At 43.1% G+C, this 22,876-nt stretch overlaps 1 protein-coding gene across 2 annotated transcripts in view; it reads left to right on the forward strand.

The window, feature by feature from the left end:
* myo1d (myosin 1D) overlaps positions 1-22,876 on the forward strand; it is a 593,379-nt gene that overhangs the window by 252,158 nt on the left and 318,345 nt on the right. For both annotated transcript variants that reach the window (XM_041173666.1, XM_041173667.1), the window contains one exon: positions 9,823-10,030. In XM_041173666.1, the coding sequence (XP_041029600.1) occupies positions 9,823-10,030 (208 nt within the window). The remainder of the gene's footprint in view (positions 1-9,822; positions 10,031-22,876) is intronic.

Here is a 22,876-nt window from a genome sequence, read left to right on the forward strand (position 1 = left end):
CTTTCGGGAAAAATAAACTTAAAAACTTTGCCTTATTTAGTTTGTCTTATCATGTCCATTTGAAAATCAGACAACTTCTCATCTTATCTACAAATGCAAATTCCATTCACACTGTATCTGCTGTATCATCTTTGCTTGCCCATCTCCATTTCAAAGTGCCTGATTTTTACACTTAACCCCTTTGATGATTCAAACCTTGAAGTCTGACCGTCTTTAGTTTAATTAAATTACACACACACGCACATGCACACACACACACAAACTTCTCTGGGGTGGCTAGAGAACACTTTTTCACAGATCTATTTCAAATAGTCCACCCCTCAAGATCTCACAGGGCAACTCCCATACAGGTTTCCATCTTTCTTTCAATATATTTTCTCTTGTTTGATCTGTAAATCCCATTGTTTCACCCTTGCTTTCAAAGTTACATTTTCCAGAATGTAAAAATCTTTCATGTCCTTATGGCCAGCAATTTCAGGAAAAATAAACTTAAAATTTTTGCCTTATTTAGTTTGTCTTATCATGTCCATTTGAAAATCAGACAACTTCTCATCTTATCTACAAATTCCATTCACACTGTATCTGCTGTATCATCTTAGCTTGCCCATCTCCATTTCAAAGTGCCTGATTTTTACACTTAACCCCTTTGATGATTCAAACCTTGAAGTCTGACCGTCTTTAGTTTAATTAAATTACACACACACGCACATGCACACACACACACAAACTTCTCTGGGGTGGCTAGAGAACACTTTTTCACAGATCTATTTCACATAGTCCACCCCTCAAGATCTCACAGGGCAACTCCCATACAGGTTTCCATCTTTCTTTCAATATATTTTCTCTTGTTTGATCTGTAAATCCCATTGTTTCACCCTTGCTTTCAAAGTTACATTTTCCAGAATGTAAAAATCTTTCATGTCCTTATGGCCAGCAATTTCAGGAAAAATAAACTTAAAATTTTTGCCTTATTTAGTTTGTCTTATCATGTCCATTTGAAAATCAGACAACTTCTCATCTTATCTACAAATTCCATTCACACTGTATCTGCTGTATCATCTTAGCTTGCCCATCTCCATTTCAAAGTGCCTGATTTTTACACTTAACCCCTTTGATGATTCAAACCTTGAAGTCTGACCGTCTTTAGTTTAATTAAATTACACACACACGCACATACACACACAAACACACACATGCACACGCAACAGAGCCCCCACAAGCCTGCTTTAAAGTATCCCACAGTAATATTAGGAAAGAAGTAATATTTCCTTTACACTATGAATCAATAGAACGCTTACCTGAACTAAATGGGGTAATGGTATATATGGGTTAATAGTGGCATATGAAATATAAAGTACATTCTTCCTTATTTTCAAGCCTCTCCTACCAAAAGTACTTCCAATTAAGGAATGCTTAAGGAAAAGGGCAATTTTTGGCCAACTGTGTCCCACATACTTCTATTCAATCAGTTAGTTCTTTCCCATATGGATTTCAGTTTGTTTTTAATTCTCATTTGAAAATCAGGATAATCCTTCAGTCCAGATTTATGTTAATTGTGACCCCTCAACCTTCTAATTTTCCTCCTTTTTATTCATTCAAGGGATGTGGGCATTACTGGCTAGACCAGCACTTATTGTCCATCCCCAATTGTCCTTGAGAAGGTGGTGGTAAGTTACCTTCTTGACCTGCTGCAGTCCATGTGGTGTGGGTACACCCACAGTGCTGTTAGGGAAAAGAGTTCCAGGATTTTCACCTAGCGACAGTGAAGGAAAGGCGATATGTTTCCAAGTCAGGATGGTGAGTAACTTGGAGGGGAACCTCAAGATGGTGGTGTTCCCATGTGCCTGCTGCCTTTGTTCTTCTAGATAGTAGCAGTTGTGGGTTTGAAAGGTGCTGCTGAATGAGTCTTGGTGAGTTCCTGCAGTGTATCCTGTAGATGGAACACACTGTTGCTACTGTGCATCGGTGCTGGAAGGAGTGAATGTTTGTGGGTGGGGTGCTAATCAAGCGGGCTGCTTTGTCCTGGATGTTGTCAAGCTTCTTGCATGTTGTTGGAGCTGCATTCATCCAGGCAAGTGGAGAGTATTCCATCAAACTCCTGACTTGTAGATGGTGAACAGGAAATAAGTTACTCGCCACAGGGTTCCTAGCATCTGACCTGCTCTTGTAGCCATAGTATTTATATGGCTAGTCCAGTTCAGTTTCTGGTCAATGCTAACACCCAAGATGTTGATAGTGGGGGATTCAGCGATGGTAATGCCATTGAATGTCATGGGTTGATGGTTAGATTCTCTTTTGTTGGAGATGGTCATTGCTTGGCACTTCTGTGGCATGACTGTGATTGCCACTTGTCAGCCCAAGCCTGGATATTGTCCAGGCCTTCCTGCATTTGGACATGGACTGCTTCAGCATCTGAGGAGTTGCGAATGGTGTTGAACATTGTGCAATCACCAGCAAACATCCTCACTTACAACCTTATGATGGAAGGAAGGTCATTGATGTAGCAGCTGAAGATGGTCGGGCCTAGGACACCATCCTGAGGAACTCCTGCAGTGATGTCCTGGAACTGAGATGATTGACGTCCAACAACCACAACATTGCTAGTGTTGTAGCTGTGCTGGAACAGCTTGGCTAGGGGTGTGGCAAATTCTGAAGCACAAGCCTTCAGTATTATTGCCAGACTATTGTCAGTTGTCAGGGCCCATAGCCTTTGCAGTATCCAGTGCCTTCAGCTGTTTCCTGATATCATGTGAAGTGAGTCGAATTGGCTGAAGAATGGCATCGGTGATGCTGGGGACCTCCAGAGGAAGCCAAGATGGATCATCTACTTAGCTCTTCTGGCTGAAGATTGAAAATCTGAAGGTTGTAGCAAATGCTTCAGCCTTATATTTGCACTGATGTTCTAGGCTCCCCCATCATTGATGATGGGGACATTTGGGGCGCCTCCTCCGCCAGTGAGTTGTTTAATTGTCCACTACCACTCATGACTGGATGTGGCAGGACTGCAGAGCTTAGATCTGATTTGTTAGTTGTGGAATCATTTAGGTTTGTCTATCATTTGCTGCTTATGCTCTTTGGCATGCAAATAGTCCTGTGTTGTAGCTTCACCAGGTTGTAGCATGGTGCTGCTCCTGGTATGCCCTCCTGCACCTTTCATTGAACCAGGGTTGATCCCCTGGCTTGGTGGTAATGGTAGAGTGGGGAATATGCCGGGCCATGAAGTTACAGATTGTGGTTCAGCAGTACAATTCTGCTGCTGCTGCTCCTACCGATACAGTCATGGACAGATGCCTCTACAGCAGGCAGGTTGGTAAGGATGTGTTCAAGTATGTTTTTCCCTCTTGTTGGTTCCCTCGCCACCTGCCACAGACCCAGTCTAGCAGCTATGTCCTTTAGGACCTAAAGTACACTCTGTGCCCTTGTTGCCCTCAGTGCTTCCTCCAAGGGGTGTTCAACATGGAGGAGCACTGATTCATCAGCTGAGGTGGGGCAGTATGTGGTAATCAGCAGGAGGTTTCCTTGCCCATGTTTGACCTGATGTTGTGAGACTTCATGTGATCCCAAGTCAATGTTGAGGACTCCCAGTGCAACTCCCTCTCGACTGTATACCATTGTGCTGCCACCACCGCTGGGCCTGCCCTGCTGGTGTGGAAGGTCATACCCAGGGATGGTGATGGTGGTGCCTGGGACACTATCTGCAAGATATGATTCTGAGTATGACTGTCAGACTGTTGCTTGACTAGTTTCTGTGGCAACTCTCCCAGTTTTGGCACTAGCCCCCAAATGTTATTAAGGAGGACTTTGCAGGGTCGACAGGGCTAAGTTTATCATTGTCGTTTCCAGTGCCTAATTTGATGCCAGGTGTCCCAACCAGTTTCATTCCTTTTAGGCTTTTTAGCTGTTTGATACAAGTGAGTGGCTTGTTAGGCCATTTCAGAGGGCGTTTAAGAGTCAATCACATTGCTGTGGGTCTGGATTCACAATGTTTGAAAAATATTTCATGGTCATCTGTAGAATTTTAATTCCAGATTTTCACTGAATTCAAATTTCTCCATATGCTGTGGTGGAATTCGAACCTGGGTCCCCAGAGCATTACCCTGGGTTTCTGGATTACTCATTGAGTGATAATACTATAAGCCACCACCTCCCCCATGACAGTGGTTAACCCCCACCCTGTGCACCAAGTAAAATTGAGCAAGCTTGCATATAATTCTATATATAAAAACAAAAATACCTGGAAAAACTCAGCAGATCTGGCAGCATCGGTGGAAGGGAGCACAGTTAACATTTCAAGTCTGCATGACTCTTCAACAGAACGGTTCATACCTGCTGAGTTTTTCCAGGTATTTTTGTTTTTGTTTTCGATTTCCAGCATCTGCAATTTTTTGCTTTTACTCTATATATGAACTTTAGTCCAACTTGTCTCAAACATCATCATCCATGTTATTTCCTCTAACCCTGGGAACTAATTATAACACTCTCATGCTGTGACATTTAAAATCAGCTAAGATTGAGTCAAGCCCTTCCAGATGTGTACAGCTAAACCATTTGTTACAAACAGTGAACCGTTGAGGAGCTCTGAAAAGTATTCTTTAACCTGGCTTGACAATTGCTTCTTGAGTATTGTTGGAGCTGCACTGATCCAGGCAAGTGGACATTCCATTACACTCCTAACCTGTGCCTTTGCAGAGACAGGAGGTGAGTTGCTCGCTCCGGAATTCCCAGCTTCTGGTCTGCTCTTGTAGCTACAGTATTAAATGGCTGATCCAGGTTTTCTGCATTTGGACATGGGCTGCTTCAGTACCTGAGGAGTCACGAATGGTGCTGAACATTGTGCAATCATCAGCGAACATCCCCACTTCTGACCTTATGATGGAGGGAACATCATTGATGAAGCAGAATGAAGATGGTTAGGCAGAGGTCACTGTCCTCATGAACTCTTGCAGTGATGTCCTGGGACTGAAATAACTGACCTCCAACAACCACCAGCACCTTCCTTTGTGCTAGTATCACTCTAACCAATTTTCCCCCGATTCTCATTGGCTTCAACTTTGCTTGGGGTCCTTATTTGGTCAAATGCTGCCTTGACATCAAAGGCAGTCACTCTTACTCTCACCTCTGTGTTCAGCTCTTTTCCCTTGTTTGGACCAAAACTGTAATGTGTTCAGGAGCCAAGACGTCATGGCTGAACCCAAACTGTGAAAAATTGAGCAGGTTATTGCTGTGTTAGTGCCACTTGATAGCACTGTCAATAACACCATCCATCACTTTGCTGATTATTGAAGTAGACTGGTAGGGCGATTTGGTTTTCTCCTTTTCGCGAACAGGACATATCTGGGCACAATTTTCCATATTGCCGGGCAGATGCCAGTGCTGTAGCTGGCTAGGCTTGACCAAGGGCACAGCTACTTCTGGAGCACAAGCCTTCGGTACTAATGCCAGAATGTTATCAGGGTCCATAGCCTTTGCAGTATCCAGTGCCTTCAGCTATTTTTTGATATCACGTGGAGTGAATCGAATTGGCTGAAGACTACCATCTGCAATGCTGGGGAGCTTAGGAGGAGGCTGAGATGGATCATTCACTTGAAACTTCTGGCTGAAGATGGTTGCAAATACTACAGCCTTGTCTTTCACAGTAACTAACATGGTGAACAGTAAACCTGTACTAGTTTGTAGGAATGAAATAACTCCTACAGTTGTTAACGACACCAACAGCTGATTGAAGCCACCAGAAGTCTCCATCAGCTGCTCACACTGTTTACAATTACTAGGAGGCAGCCAGAAAGTGGAGACTGGACAGGTTCAATCAGCTGGTAGTGTGCGGCTAGCTACAATTGGGTTTACTTTGTTAACACAAAAGCTCCCTTTATATACAATGGAGTCTGTATTCATTTCTATCTCTATTCCCTAATAACCATCAAAAATGAAACACAGCGTTGCTGTTTCATCTTCATTTACTCAAATGCAAACAAAAAGAATGCAAAGATTTATTTAGTACCTATAGTTCCACACTGCATATTAGAATATTTTTTATTTAGCATTGTGCTAATGCAGATCTCTGCCTCACCGCCACACACACACAAACACACACACACCACATTCTTAATCCCCTGGTGATCATTCACTCTTGCTAAAACGTGTGCTTCTAAAGTGTAGGTTCACTTAATGTGACAAAATACACTGATCCAGTCTGTTAATTATTATGGGAATGCTTCACTATCAAAAAATAATGAAGCAGATGGTGCTCTGCGTCAGCACTACACAGACTGCTAGGATGCATTAACAGTGCACTCTGATACAGCATGGAATAATTGTCCACTGTTGTAGCTCGAATGGCCTGCGCAAGTCACCGAGCAGCACAGGTTAACTTGTCAAAGTGCAAATTTGGATTCTTTTGCTGGTGTTTTGACTTTGTCTTTGAGTTTAAATGAAAGGCTTGCTGTTTTGGAAGAACGCGGAAATGATTTGTGGATTTGTTCTGCCTTTATTTGCTTTTGGTTTTTTTCTCCTTATGTCCTCAAGACATTCTCAGGGGCTGGAGTTACACAACCTTCCAATACCTTGCCAAAGTTTGCCATGTGTAAGCTGAGACTGCAGGGGTTGGCAGCTTATTTGACAGCTTGAGTCTGCTTTTGTTCTTGCCCAGTATACTCTGATTCGTGTCCCCACCCACACCCAGCGATACAGAGTGTGATCCTGTCTATTTTTTTTATTTCTCATTACCAGTGATTTCTAAGCATACATCTGTGCCTCAGTAAGACTCCCTATTCCTACAACTGTAACATCACCTGGCTCTGCCCCATTTGTTGCTGAAAGCCTCATCCATGCCTTCATTACCTCTAGACTTGACTATTCCAATGCACTACTGGCCAGCCTCCCATGTGCTGACCTCCACAAACTTGAGGTCATCCAAAACTCTACTACCCATGTCCTTAACTGCACCAAGTCCCATCACCCCTGTGTTTACTGACCTACATTGTGACGCTTCAATTTTTAAAGTTCTCATCCTTTTTTTTCAAATCTTTCCATGGCCTCTTCCCTCCCTCTTCCTTTAATCTCCTCCAGTCCATAACCCTCTGAGTTTCCATCCCTGCCATCGTACCAAAACAGCTCTTTAGTATCAATGTTATAAATGACATCCTATGTGACTGACAAAGGTAAACTTTCCCTTCTTGACCTGTCAGCAGCTTTTAACATGGTTGACTGCACTATTCTCTTTCAATGCCTTTCCCTTGTCATTCAGTTTTGTAGGATGTCTCTCACCAGCATCTATCCCTACTTATTTTGTCATGAAACTAACATTTTTTTCATAATATTTTTCAGGTTTATTGTGAAGTAGATTTACGGGAGTAGGTATAGCTGTGACTGTGTGATTTAATTACATTTTGTAATCAAGCACACTGCAAGCTTTAAGTCATCAAAAGAAGCTAGGTGCTTGACATGTTAATGAGTAAACATGGATGGTAGCTCAGCGTGTAAGGGTGAAGGAAATTTGCATTTTTTGATAAATGAAGAGATATTTGTAATTCAAAGGGATCTTAGTCTGTTTACAACTAGCTAGATAAGCAAGGCGAATGTGTTTGTTTTTCCCCAAAGGTTAACTACAATATATAATGGAATATATAATGAGGAAGATACAGTTTCGAAGACAAATGGAGCAATAGATTTTACATATTAAAAAGAGAGAAACATATATAAAGGGGAAGGAAAGATTATGTGTCAGAAGGAGTGTGTAAAATTGCCTTAATGAAGCCTCCAGCATTTGTGCATAAGTCTGCTATTTAACAAAACTGAAGCTGGAGAAAAGCCATTAAGAATTCCACTGTGGAGGATATTGTTTAAAACAAACTTGCTGAGTTTGTTTTAAATTTAAAATCTATTGTGGGCTGTTGCCTTAAAGGGAGTGTAACTGGGATTCAGGCTAATTAGAAATTTAGGAGTTATTGTAGTAGCAGTTGTAGTCTTATGTATGTACTCAACATATTTTTTTTAATAAATATTTTAATTTAGTTTTTTTTAAATCTCCAAAGGTCTTGGTGGACTTATTACTTCTGAATTCAGTGCACAGACCTCATAATAAATACAAATTGCAAAACCATTGTGATAACATGACTAAATTTCCCTCGTGGATTTGGTCTGCCTGGCGCATATATCAACTACCACATCATAACAATTTAATCATAGCCAGAGAATCACATATTGGCTTCACTTCCTGCTCTTGCACCATTACCTCTAATATCTCCCAAGGATCTAACTTTGGTCCTCTTCTATTTCTCATCTAAATACTACCTCTCCGAGACAGCGCCTGAAAGTACAGTGTTAGTTTTCACATGTGTGCTAATGACCAGCTCTGCCTCACGGAATAATATCCTCATGCGATGTCCAAATATTGCCCACATGTCCTGCCAATCTGAATCTCAAAGTTAAAATTTCTTTGTATTGTTTGAACTTATTGTCCTGGTGACTTTTGTGGGGCTATTACCTTATTTATCTATAGATTCTAACTCAGGATCTATTATCATAAGCATATTGAAATATGTTAAAACTGGGGATTTTAACTTTATTTCCCGTCTTTTAGCCTCCATGGTGTTCAACTAGATGGCCAACAGAAAGCTTAGATAACTCTGCATTAGGTTATGGGTATGTGTGATTTGTCTGTAGGCACTGATATAATTGCTTTATGTTCTATGAGCAATCATCAGGGTCAGGGTTGTGAGATGGCAGATGCTGTTAACTATAGAATTCAAACTGAAGGAAAGAAAGCCTTGCATTTATATAGTGTTTTTCATGTTCATCAGAGGTCTCAAAGCACTTTACAGCCAATGCAGTACTTTTTGAAGTGTTATAAAGCTTCCATCGGCAGCTAATTTGTGCACAGTAAATCCCACAGACAACAATCTGATAATGACCAGATAATCTGTTTTTGTGATGTTGACGATTGGTCAGTTCACCAGGGATTACTTTTCGAAATGGTGCCAGGGGATCTTTTACATCCACCCGAACAGGCATATGGGACCTTAGGTTAACATCTCATTTCACTTGTCATGTCAGTCTTAATTTTTGTGCTCAAGCGCTGGGATGGGACTTGAACCTGGAACCTTGTTTGGTGATGGCATGTATCTCTCAAGTGATGTTTCTAGGTACTACAGGCTTATCTTCTCCAGATAGCATCCTCAGTTATTCAAGGGTTGCCAAACCAGGGCTTGTGCCGTGATCTTATTATGGAGCAGGGCGAGGAGCCAGGCCATAAGTCTGCCTCAGCCAGAACCAGGATCAAATGTTAGCGTTATCCTGAATCACATGCTGGCCACCTAGTCAACTGAGCAAATTTTCTTCCACTTATAACAAAATTGTGTTAAGAATGGAAGTGCTATCTGCTGGAGTCACTCCAGTGGTAAGGAGTGTTTCTATCATATTGATTGCTGGTGCATTTTCATCATTGGGCTATGGGAAGTGCATAATTCCCAAGCAAAGCTTATTACAAGCTCAAGTATAGTTGTAAAAGCAAAATAGTGTGGTTGCTGGAAATCTGAAATGAAAACAGAAAGTGCTGGAAAAGCTCAGCAGACCTGGCAGCAGCTGTGGAGAGAGGAAAACAGAGTTAATGTTTTGAGTCCAATTTGACTTTTCTTCGGATTCAAAATGTTAACTAGGCTTCTCTCTCCACACTTGCTCCGGAACCTGCTGATTTTTTCAGCACTTTGTTTTCGTTCAAGTATAATTGTCGATGAGTTCTTATGCATTGAATTTAATCTGTTTCTGCTGTTTTCAGATCCTTGTAATAGACAGTTAAAACTGTTTTCTTTATCTCCTCCTTTCCAGATATAAGATGATTTCAGAGTTCACATGGCCGAACCATGACATGCGATCCGACCAAGAGGCCGTGAAGAAGTTGGTAGAGTGCTGCGGGTTTCAGCACGATGTAGCTTACGGGAAAACCAAACTCTTCATTCGGACCCCAAGAACGTTGTTCACTCTGGAGGATCGGCGAACGCAGATGATTGAAAGGATCGTACTCTTCCTACAGAAGGTATGAGTAAGAGACGTTAGAGTGTGGAACAGCTCTGCTGCCAGCAAAGCAACTGATAATGTAATTATTCAAAATTAAGAATAGTAAAAAATTATATGAAGCGTAAAAACCTAATTTTTTTATTGGAAATTACTTTAGAAAGTAAATATCTCCTCAAGATCCATGTTAAAGCAGCTGTGGCTCTAAATCCTTTTTTTAATAAGTAAACTCCATGTAACAGATATACAACATTTCAGAAAATCTTCAAGTTTTGTGGTTAAGTGAAATGGATACATTTGTAAAGTGCAGAGTGAGTTCTGAGATAGCTTTTCTCATTTAAAAACAAAAGGATACAACACTGAGAATTAAATTTAACATGATACAGCCAGTTTGCACATTCAAGAAGTACTTGAGCTGGCAGTACAGAGGGAATAGGAAGCTAAGGGAGCACTGAGATTGTCAGGCACATGAAACGTGACGTGTGATATAGTTGAGCCTATTTTAAACACCATTATCATGAAGATAAAAACAAACAAAAAACTGCGTTTGCTGGAAATCCAGAACAAAAACAGAAATACCTGGAAAAACTCAGGAGGTCTGGCAGCATCGGCGGAGAAGAACACAGTTGAGGTTTTGAGTCCTCATGATGACCCTTCAACAGAACTAAGTAAAAATAGGAAAGGGGTGAAATATAAGCTGGTTTAAGGTGGGGGGGGGGGGGGGGGGGAGAGAGAAGTGGGGTGGGTGGGGAGAGGGGTGGTGTTGGTTGTAGGGACAAGCAAGCACTGAAAGGAGCAGATAATCAAAAGATGTCACAGACAAAAGGACAAAGAGGTGTTGAAGGTGGTGATATTATCTAAACGAATGTGCTAATTAAGAATGGATGGCAGGACAGGCAAGGTACAGCTCTAGTGGGGGTGGGGTGAAATAAGACTAAAAGGGCATAAAAATAATGGAAATAGGTGGGAAAAGAAAAATCTACATAAATTATTGGAAAAAAACAAAAGGGAGGGGGAAGAGACAGAAAGGGGGTGGGGATGGAGGAGGGAGTTCAAGATCTAAAGTTGTTGAATTCAATGTTCAGTCTGGAAGGCTGTAAAGTGCCTAGTCGGAAGATGAGGTGCTGTTCCTCCAGTTTGCATTAAGCTTCACTAGAACAATGCAGCAAGCCAAGGACAGACATGTGGGCAAGAGAGCAGGGTGGAGTGTTAAAATGGCAAGCGACAGGGAGGTCTGGATCATTCTTGCGGACAGAACGAGGGTGTTCTGCAAAGTGGTCGCCCAGTTTACATTTGGTCTCGCCAATGTAGAGGAGATCGCATTGGGAGCGACGAATGCAGTAGACTAAGTTGGGGGAAATACAAGTGAAATGCTGCTTCACTTGAAAGGAGTGTTTGGGCCCTTGGACGGTGAGGAGAGAGGAAGTGAAGGGGCAGGTGTTGCATATTTTGCGTATGCACGGGGAGGTGCCGTAGGTGGGGGTTGAGGAGTAGGCATGATGGAGGAGTGGACCAGGGTGTCCCGGAGGGAACGATCCCTACGGAATGCCGCCAGGGGGGTTGAAGGGAAGATGTGTTTGGTGGTGGCATCATGCTGGAGTTGGCGGAAATGGCGGAGGATGATCCTTTGAATGCGGAGGCTGGTGGGGTGATAAGTGAGGACCCTATCATGTTTCTGGGAGGAAGGAGAAGGCGTGAGGGCGGATGCGCGGGAGATGGGCCGGACACGGTTGAGGGCCCTGTCAACGACCGTGGGTGGAAAACCTCGGTTAAGGAAGAAGGAGGACATGTCAGAGGAACTATTTTTGAAGGTAGCATCATCAGAACAGATGCGACGGAGGCGAAGGAACTGAGAGAATGGGATTAAGTCCTTACAGGAAGCGGGGTGTGCGGAGCTGTAGTCGAGGTAGCTGTGGGAGTTGGTCGGCTTGTAATGGATATTGGTGGACAGTCTATCACCAGAGATTGAGACAGAGAGGTCAAGGAAGGGAAGGGAAGTGTCAGAGATGGACCATGTGAAAATGATGGAGGGGTGGAGATTGGAAGCAAAATTAATAAATTTTTCCAAGTCCCGACGAGAGCATCAAACAGCACCGAAGTAATCATCGATGTACCAGAGAAAGAGTTGTGGGAGGGGGCCGGAGTAGGACTGGAACAAGGAATGTTCCACATACCCCATAAAGAGACAGGCATAGCTGGGGCCCATGCGGGTACCCATAGCTACACCTTTCATTTGGAGGAAGTGAGAGGAGTTAAAGGAGAAATTGTTCAGTGTGAGAACAAGTTCAGCCAGACGGAGGAGAGTAGTGGTGGATGGCGATTGTTCGAGCCTCTGTTCGAGGAAGAAGCTGAGAGCCCTCAGATCATCCTGGTGGGGGATGGAGATGTAGAGGGATTGGATGTCCATGGTGAAGCGGAGGCGGTTGGGGCCAGGGAACTGGAAATTGTTGATGTGACGTAAGGTGTCAGAGGAATCACGGATGTAGGTGGGAAGGGACTGGACAAGGGGAGAGAGCAGGGAGTCAAGATAATGAGAAATGAGTTCCGTGGGGCAGGAACAGGCTGACAATATCATGAATCTCCTTATCAAATTTGTTTTTATGATTCAAGTATAGGAATCTGAAATTTGGTGGCATGAATCTCTCAGATGATGTTTTTAGGTACTACAGGCTTATCTTCTCCAGATGGATGATAAGCATCCTTGATTATTTAAGGGTTGCCAAACCATGGCTTACGCCGTGATTTTATTATGGGGCAGGGCGAAGAGCCAGGCTACAAGTCTAACTCAGCCAGAACCAGGATTGAATGTTAGCGTTATTCTGAATCACATGTTAGCCACCTAGTCAACTGAGCTAACCACAACTCCTACAGGCTAATGATCACAGGATTTTAGCACTTCCTTAACTATTCTATTCTTTGTAATCTGCGCTGTTGTTCATGACAGCATGCAAATTATCTTTTTTGCGATTGTTCACCTATAATATCAACACCTGCTGTGTTCCTGCACTTCTGTTGTTACACATACTCATGTTATACATGCAGTGCTCATCGCAACCTCCAACTTACTGTGTAAGGCAATACTGGCCATTTCTCACAAACAGAGAAAAGAATATGTAAATACAATTGTTACAACTGTTGCCCAAAATAATAAATGGCCAGGGGCTGGTTTGCAGGTGTCCTTGGGAGTCCATTCTTAACTTTAAGCTTTAATGTTGCAGCCTCTTGAATTGCCGCTGGTCTAAAACCAACTGGTGAGTGCATTCTGGCATTCAGGACCACCGGTTGGTTTTCCTGTGTGGTATGAATTTGATTTAATACCCTCTCTCTCTAAATATAAAAAAAATCAGCTGCTTTAACTAATTCTTCTTGTGTAATTGTCAAGGAAGCAAGGAATTCAATTGGGGTCCTCCAGATTAATAGTATTACCACAAATACTGTTTAAATGCTGCAAAATTGAGACTGAATTTCATGTTGCCCATTGTTCTCTCAGATTGGCAATTACAATTTATGTAGCTCCCAAGACTTAGCTAACCCAGTAATACGTTAACAATATTTATATCTACAGAATTAAATGATTCTGTTTCACACTGCGCACTAATACAAAGGGATACAGACCAGATCTAATTACAAAAAAGGATTGAAAATTTAGCATGGACTTCTGTTAGCAATAATGCAAATCTTTTCTTAATGTACTCTGGACCAGCTTGGTTTAATTTAACAATTCTATTACACATTAACAGTGTGTTAACTGTGAGGTTGCTTTCAGATTAAGGGAGAAATAATTCCACAATTACTGTCCAGGGTGGTTAGAAAAGTCATGGCTAATATTTAGCATTAGCTAGCTTGTCAGCAGTCCCACATGCTGGCTGTATTTACTGTCCATTTTGCTAACCAAAGAGACATGTTGGCTCTCTTCCTTCTTCCCTGCAATCTCTTCAGATGGCTGTTCCAATGCTGTGGGAGACACAGAGACAGAAAGCTGTTGGAAGAAAAATAGTAAGAAAGAAAGAAGGGGAGAAGTAAGAAGAGAGTGAGGGAGGACAGAATGGGGCCTAAGTGAGGAAGGAGAGATAGATAGAGAAACAAATGAAAGAGCAAACTTGCAACTGGCAGTTAGCTACCAAGGCATGAAAGACTGAGTTATTTTGTCAAGCTGAGTCACTAAACCAGGTAGATTTGTTCAATTTTGTTGTTGGAAATATGGAAATGATAGTTGGTTTAAGTAACACTTAAAGGCGTGCAAGTGGACCTCTGATATCCTTACCATTGTTTTGTCAGTTGTGGCTGTGCAAGTAGATGGTGGCACTGAACAAGTATTCTTCCTGTATTGAAATAATGACATAATGCACTTTTGTGCTCTTAGCTCATTCTTCCCAGTACCTCTTAACTATGACACATCAATCTTCACATCAGCTGAAGATTTTTAAAGCTTAGTGTACTATATTAGCTCAGCTGCCTGCCTTCCTCTTACTCTCTGCCACTTTGATATGTGCTTCAGTATGGAACATGGTTCTTCACTAAGATTTCTCATTAATAACAGCTTGCAGCATCCTGGTTGCATTTTAAATAGATTAGTTTGCTTTAACAATGAGTATTGCAGAATTGGTGGAATATCCTAATTTCTGAGGGACAAATATGTTCTTCACACATCATCTCTGAATTTGGAGGTTCAAGCTAGTTTTAGTCTTTTCAGAGCGTCACCGATTCTTTAGCCTGGACCCTCTTGCTGTACATCAGTGCAGCATATCCACCATGTTCAGTATTGTGTTAAACTGAATTTCTTCTGTGTAACCACATTTATCACCATATTTGTGTGCTAAATACAATAGACTATTAAGAAGTGGGAGCCCCAGGCCATATAAGAATTGAGAGGGCATTGGATAAATAAGGAGCTCATTTATTCTGTGGTCAGCGTGAACAATAAATCTGAGCTGTTAAAGTATTCATTTAAACTATCAAGACATGCCTGGAGCAGTACTGTGAACACCTACTTGGCTAATTAGGATATTAATGCTCACAAAGAGCTTTAGTCTCTTATTTTTGTTTTATATTTCCATGGGATGTTGGTGTCGCTGGCAAAGCCAGCATTTATTGCCCATCCCTAATTGCTTTTGAGAAGGTGGTGGTGAGCCACCATCTTGAACCACTGTAGCATGTGGTGTAGGTCCATTCATGGTGATATTAGGAAGGGAGTTCCAGGATTTTGGCCTAGCAACAGTGAAGAAACAGTGATATAATTTCAAGACGGGATGGTACGTGGCTTGGAGGGGAACTTGCAGGACATGGTATTCCTATGCATCTGCTGCCCTTCTTCCTCTAGGTTGTAGGGTTTGGAAGGTGCTGCCAAAGGATCCTTGGTGAGTTGCTTCAGTGCATCTTGTATATAGTAGACACTGCTACAACTGTGCATCAGTTGTTTAGTCAAGTGGGCTGCCTTGTCCTGGATGATGTTGAGCTTCTTGTCTGTTGTTGGAGCCGCACTCATCCAGTCTTATTATGATTTTAAAACTTAAGTGATATAGAGGGCTAAACTTGATGGGCCCAAAACTAGGTGTGGAGATCACGCTGTGCAGTTAACCTGTGCCTGTTGACTGCAATGCAGGCAGCCCAATAACATCTATGCTGGGATCCAGTAGCTTGCTCTTAAAAAGGAGGTGCATTGTTACTGGAACAGGCGCTAGGAACCATTTTTAAATTAAATCTGATCTGGAAAACTGTGTAGAATAGCAAAACATAAGAAGAGTGAGCTCCAGGGTTTTTGGGTGCTACACTGGAGACCTCGAAGAGGTGGAAAGGAGGTGAGATGCTTTCTATCTACAAGGGGCCAGAATGCTCACAAGGCACATGCTCAGATGGCAGTGGAAGTAGGTAGTTGGGGAGGACAATGTCAGGGATCCAGACTCAAGGACCTAGTTGCAGTGCCATAGAAGTTCAATAACCTCCCATGAGTGGTCAAGGTCAGTGTGATTGCATTTTTAAGTACCATTTCCTACCACATACGTTGCAATAAATGCTGGCTCAGCCAGTGAAGCCCACATCCCATGAATGAATAAAAACAAAAATGCACCACTAACCTCAGACACTTCTCAATTCACTACATCACCATCACTCAGCTATCAACAATCTCTAAGAATTAGGATGGATACCCATCATCCATATGCTACACTGCAACCTCATTAACAAAGTACAGTTTCAAGCCTCACGTTCAATTCTCTGCTTGCTGACATTGCCATGACAGCCAAATAGATTGCATAACATTTACTGACACATTTCCCACTCACTTCCAGAACTGGCACAACCAGAGCCAACAGGAGCTAACGAGAGAAGGACAGGCACTGCTGCATATCTTCACATTGGAGGTGATGGTGTTTGCCATAGCCTTGGCAAGCGGAGGGGCTGAAACCATCAAAAGCTGATGGTATTTTCATATCAAATCCTCCTCATCTTCTACCTCATCCTCATATCACACGCACTCCTGTTTTCCAAGCTGGTCAGTGACACAGTAAGCTGTCAGACTGTTTGGTACTGAAGTAGGTTCTTCACAGACATCCCAGGTAAAATGAGGTTTCCTAGGTTGCCTCCTCTCTTTCTCCTCCTCCTCCTCCTCCTATGCCTGAGTTGCTCGCCTTATACCTGGTGGCATGGAATGCCCGGTCAAGATGGTAAGATTGTGCAGCATGCACCATCTTGACATCCACTCTGCTGAGTACTGCACACCTCCTCCAGAGTGGGCAAGGCAGCAAAAGCGGGGTTTCAGCACACCCAGTGGTCTGCTTCATCATGTGTGGTAGCACCGTATGTGTGCTGAGCAGGTACACAAGGGTTGCACACTAGAGTCATTAACAATGTGGTCAGCAAATTATCTTTGTTACCCAGGAGTCACCCTTTGGTTTGTCCGCAGTGTTTAAGTGGAGCTAGCACAGCAGATTGCCACAGAATGGAGGCTACATGGCTGCTGCCAGGATACTGGGCATTGACCTGTATGCTTCTCTGTATGGTCACACATCAGTGTAGTTTCATTTGCAGTTTACAGAAAAGTTGACCTGTGATGCTCACTACTACATGCAGCTTTGGGGAAGTGGCAACCCTGGTGAAGCCATGTGATTACTTTGCCTGCTTCTCTCTCTGGCAAGAGAGAATGAAAAATAGTGAGTTCCCATTGAATAGAAAACACCTGTGACCTTGCTTACGTAAAAGTGAAAGGGAAACTGTAAGATGTGGAAAATATCTACAACTCTAGCCTGGAAGGAGCCAAAAGCATAATTGTCATGGTCACTTACGCAGCCACTGGCAATGCAAAATCTTGCCCTACTTTGAATTTGCAGTTGTGTACAAATACGCAGAGCAGGCAGATGACATCAATCATCATGCAACATTAATTTGATCCCGGATGCAGTGACCTTTATTCCTCTCACTCAAACCTAAAAACCGCAGATATCCAAATTTTCCTATCTCTATTTGTAGGTGATTTTTTTCTTCCTCCTATTGTTGCACTAACCAACTTTTTGGGAATTTCTCCAGAATTCATTTCTGCCTATGGCTAATGTTAAAAACTAACTAGTTATCCCGCTCCATACCATCTATCCTGTCCAGATATCCTGTACTGTCTTTCCCTTCTTTGTCTGAAGTATAGGATTGCTTTATAAATTTCATGTGCAACATTATATCCAAATGCATTTTTCTAAATATGTTTTATAAAGTGCAGCTCTCTCTAGAAAAAGTAACTGCACAACATTGTATTGCTGCACTAATGTTTAATCTCTCATATTAACAGTATTCAATTTCTGCTGGTCTTTGTTTTTCTTTCCTTCCTCCAAAAAAGTGGAAGGGATCAATTCTGAGCCTGCCATGAATTATGGAAATCCAGTGGGAAAATATCAATACTCTGCAGCCTGACTCGAAGCATTTTATTAACAGTATTAATGATCAGTGCGCCTGGCTGCACGTTATCAAATTACACATAGCCCAGAAAAATAAGTGAGTGGCATTACTTCAGAGGGAGGTATATTTAGCTCTCTTTCACAAATGGAATGAACATTTGTGGTGCATCATAGTGCATTGCACCCAATGTATTTGTAACAACAAATCCTGTACATTATGAGAAATGTCTCCATTTGCTGTGGTCTGTGTTGTGCATTACATAGTGGTGTGTACTAATAGAACTTCCAGTTGCTTCAGGGTCATTGTCATGGTACTAGATTTACCATTAGGGTTTCTTCATTGATGATTTAGTCAAGCAATATGCATACTGCAGATTGTTCAGACTTTATGGTGGTTTATTGAACTCTATTTCAGCATTATGACATTTGGTTTTCTCTCTTCTGTTGAATGCTGAACAGTAGGTGTGCAGCAATACCAATATTTACATTAAATGTTCGCTAATGAAAACGTTAAGTGCCCAAATGTTGAACAGGTTTGAAGCACATTTTAAAAGCATGTTTGTGTTTCAGCATGTATTGTAAATAACAGAACTTAACCTGAATAGTGTTGCCCCATTTAATTTTAGCGTGGTTACTGTGCATGTCAAGAACTGTATTGTAACTGCACGTGTTTGTATTATTTTAAACACATCACTGCTCCCCCTCGCTCGCCACCTCTCCCAACCCACTCACTCCCTCCCGCTCACCCCCTCTCCCAACCCACCCATTCTCTCCCACTCACTCCCTGCCACTCGCTGTCTCTCTCAACCCGCTCACTCCTTCCCGCTCACCCCCTTTCCCAACCCACTCATTCCTTCCCACACACCCCCTCCCAACCTGCTCCATCCCCGCTTGTCCCCTTTCCCAACCTGCTCGCTCACTCCTGCTTGCTGCCTCTCCCAACCCGCTCACTCCTGCCCACCCACTGCTCTCCTGATCACTTCACTCTTGCTTCCCCTTCCCGCTATACATTTACCGATTCCCTCTCCCCCCCATTTGCTTCCGCGCACTCACCACCTCTCCCAACCCACTCGCTCCCCTCCCACTCATCACTTCACTCTCCTGACCCCCTCGCTCCCACCATCCCACCACCTTGCTCACTCCCTCCTGTTCACTCCCTCTGGTTCACTGACCTGTTCCTGATCCCACCCAGTGGCTACTTTGCTCATTTTCTCCCACTCATTAACTCCAGCATGCTGACCTTCTCCCGACCCCTTCACCGTTTTCCTCTTGCTATTCCACAACACCCCCCCCCCACCCGAACCCTTTTCACCACGATGGCTCAGGAGAGGGGTGACAAATGTGGCGGCAAGAAGGAAGCAGTGAGGGTGCCGGCAGAAGAACGCAGCGAGAAGGGTGGCGAATGGGGGTTGAGAGGGAAGTGGCAAGCGGGAGGACTGAGGGGGTCACGAGCAGGAAGCAGTGAGTGGAAGGTAGACAGAAGCAAAGAACAAGGAGAGGGAAGCAGATGGCAGAATCATCTCAGATTTGTACTAAGTACGATAGTACAAGTCTGTTTACCCACCGGCTGCAATGGCGGCTTTTCACGCCATATCATCCTAAACCCACCATATTAATTATGCATTTCCGGGATGTATGCTATTTCGTTGGTGGTTGAGCTCTGATTCGCCTGCCACGCCTTCACCTCACCACTTCATCATGTCAGGCACCACATGTGAAGGACACCCGCGCTCAGTGCTTCCAGCCCAGGACTGCAGCAAAGAAGACATGGCTGCAAAAAGCAAGAAAACCGCAGTCCTCAAGTACCTTTTGGATGCCATGGAGGCATGCTGTGATGTCCCCTACCCCCACTTTGACCGCAGGAGGGGCAGCTACATTACCACTCCAGCTTGGCAGGTGATGGCAGTGGTGACCAGTGCCAATGTTGCACAGAAGAGGTTGGCCATCCAGTGCAGATAGAGAATGAATGATCTCGTCCATGCAGCTGGCAACCATCTCATCACTCAACTCTCACACTCAAACCCATCACACATTCACTGGCATCTCACCCACTGCCAGCTCAAGGGACATCACCACCCATTCTCACACACATGCCCTCGCATGTCCATCTGGCTTCATCTCCTCTGGAGACTGCCTCCTCAGCCCTCACCAACTTGGGGCCACTTGCACAGATCAACATGTGACCCCACACACACCCTGGGATACCCTCTTCCCCAGTACAGCCCTTTTCCCTTGCCTAATGCACTGTTCCCCCTTCCCCAAGCAAGACCTTGCCCTGCAGTTGTTGAAAAGTCACCCACATGTGGCTGATCTGATAGGCAGACACCTGCCTATGAGCCCCCCTAAAAATGATGTGGTGCTGTCGGTGAAGCCTGGCGCTGATGACTGCGAGTGATAATGGAAGCAAGGTGGGCAAACAAACCGTGAAGTCCCAAAGTGCAGCCTGCCAAATGCATGTCTCATATATGCTGCTGTGAAACACGTCGGAGTGTTTTCCCGCCAGTGTGGACGGATAATCCAGAGTGGGGGGTTGAGTCCGGCGGGCTGGCCTTAAAATGATATGCTGATGTATTACAATGAAGTTCCCAACGTCCAATGGCGGGAAACGTGGCCCACCATTGGTGGGCAGAGCAGACGATCGCAAACTGGTTTCGCGGCGATGTGAAAGCGATGTTTGGTCTTCTCACCATATTGTCTGCTCACGCCACCGAACATGCCCAACGCCGGCAGGCACGGAAAATCCCGGCCAGAGTGCGGGAGGTTGTGAGGGGCTCGGGAGAAGGAAGCAGAGAGTGGGAAGGAGTGAGCAGGGGATGCTGAGCTGCAGGGAGTGAGAGGCAGGTAGAAAAAGTAGTAAGTTATGATAGTTAAGCTGAAAGAGGATTTTTGGGGCAGTTAAGTTCAAGACAGCCAATAGGATTTTAATATACAAATGACCAGTCAGGAACATAACCCATCCTTGTTACATGGTTTCTTAGGGGAAAGGGGCTTTCATCTACCACATTTTTGTTTAGCATACTTTTTTAGGAACACATTGGGATTGCTAAATGAGGGATCGCTGTACTTTCATTCTTCCCTTATGCTCATTAAAGCAACAACTTGTGTTATAGTTCCATGGGCACTGATGGACTTTCAGTATTTCATCTAAGTGGCACTTTTATGTGAAACTTTAGAGTGCTTGCCAGCAGGATGTTTGGCTGGAAGAGGGCTTGACTTGACTTCACCCAGTGTCCACACACAGTACCTTCTAGCAGGTCTCACTATACATTGATTAGGAGCAGGATTACTGGCAGATTCATTCTGTTTTTTTTCTGTCTCCCCTCCCAAGCCCAGGAAAACTGAGCACAATCATACTGCGACTGTCACTGCCCTGGAATGGGTCTATGTGCCACATTGGCATAACCAATGCTTAATGTACCAACTGTGTAAGATGGAAATTTTTTTAGAGCAGCCATTTGAGACCTGGGCATAAGAGTGTGAAGAATTGCTAAAATAGGTCCAGCACTCTGCTGTGCATAAAGGAATTGGAGATGGGCAAAAAATGTTGGCCTTGCCAGCGACACCCACATCCCTTGGAAAAATGAAAAAAACAGAAAATGCTGGAAATAGAAAGCCAATCCACCATCAGCAGTAATGAACCAATGTTTAAATGGGTGTAGTCCTTCCTCCAGCACTGGGATCTGCTGCATTTCCAGTACTTACTGTTTTAGCTTCAGATTGCTGGCAATTATGTTTTTATTCTTTCTACACACTTCCAAGCTTCATGTTGTCTGGATATGCAAGAGTAGGTGATCTGGTATAGATAGTGCTTTGCTATTATTTTTTTTAAAATGCCTTCAAGCAATAAAGTATACACTTTCCTGAATGCTTGTGTATCTTAGCGGACAGTGTGAACAAACCATTGCATTTTTAAAAGGAATTTAGGCTGAGTCGAGAGGATGCCCTATTACTGCTTATCTTCCCATTTTTAAGTGTGCATGTCATTTTAATTCTACTGCTGCTATCTTCTGGTCTTCCTTTCTGTTTCTTCTTCCTTTTTGCACATTTGTGTTCTGCATCACTCCATGTTCACATTTGTTCCTGTAAGCCTACTTCTTTCCATGTTTAAAATTCTCATTCTATTTTGTTTCTCTTTTAAAAAGAACTTTTGGCCCCATCAGATGGATTTGCCATTACACATATTTTGATTTTTCTTGCACATATCTGTGGACCGTTTAATTAGAGACATTGATTCCTTTGCGGGCATATGAAACATGTTGCCTTTTACTGCAAACCTCTGAGTGCATAAATATTGAATCAAGAAAAACCCATCAAGGCCAATTCTACCGCTGTCCACGCATACCTACCTCAATCTTGGATTTCTCCCCTACACTGAAGATTTCTATACTTCCTTTTTAGCCCCCAGGTGGATGAAGCAGATTTATTAATATCTCTACAATGCTAATCTCTTTCTTGGCAAGCATTGACCCAATTCCTTGTCAAAGATACTGATTGACCTAGAATTTTCTGGCAGTCTGTTTCACAGATCAACTATCTTGGGAGAAGAAAATTTCCTCTAACTTCTAATGTTGCCTGAAGCAATTGTGAATTTTGTATTTCAGTCCTGTAGTTAAGTGCTCACTGTCCATACAAAAAGGAAAAATAAATGCGTAAAATAGCTTTCAAAACCTCATAAATCCCAAAGCATTTTGCAGCCAATAACAATATTTTAAAATGTAGTCACTGTTGTAATGTAGGAAACATGGCAGCCAAGTTGTGCACAGCAAGCTCCCACATGCGGCATGTAATGACACGATTAACATTTTTTTAGTGATGCTGGTTGTGTGATTAAAATTGACCAGGACGTCCCTGCTCATCTTAGAAATAGTGTCATGGTATTATTTACTGACATATCTAAACTTTAACCCATTTGTTCATTTTAATTTTAAGTAGTGTTTGGGAAGCAGTTTTCTGGCCTGACTGTGTTTCAAAAGTTTATTCAGGCTGTT

Source organism: Carcharodon carcharias, chromosome 23, assembly GCF_017639515.1.
Source record: "Carcharodon carcharias isolate sCarCar2 chromosome 23, sCarCar2.pri, whole genome shotgun sequence".
NCBI classification, from domain to species: Eukaryota; Metazoa; Chordata; class Chondrichthyes; order Lamniformes; family Lamnidae; genus Carcharodon; species Carcharodon carcharias.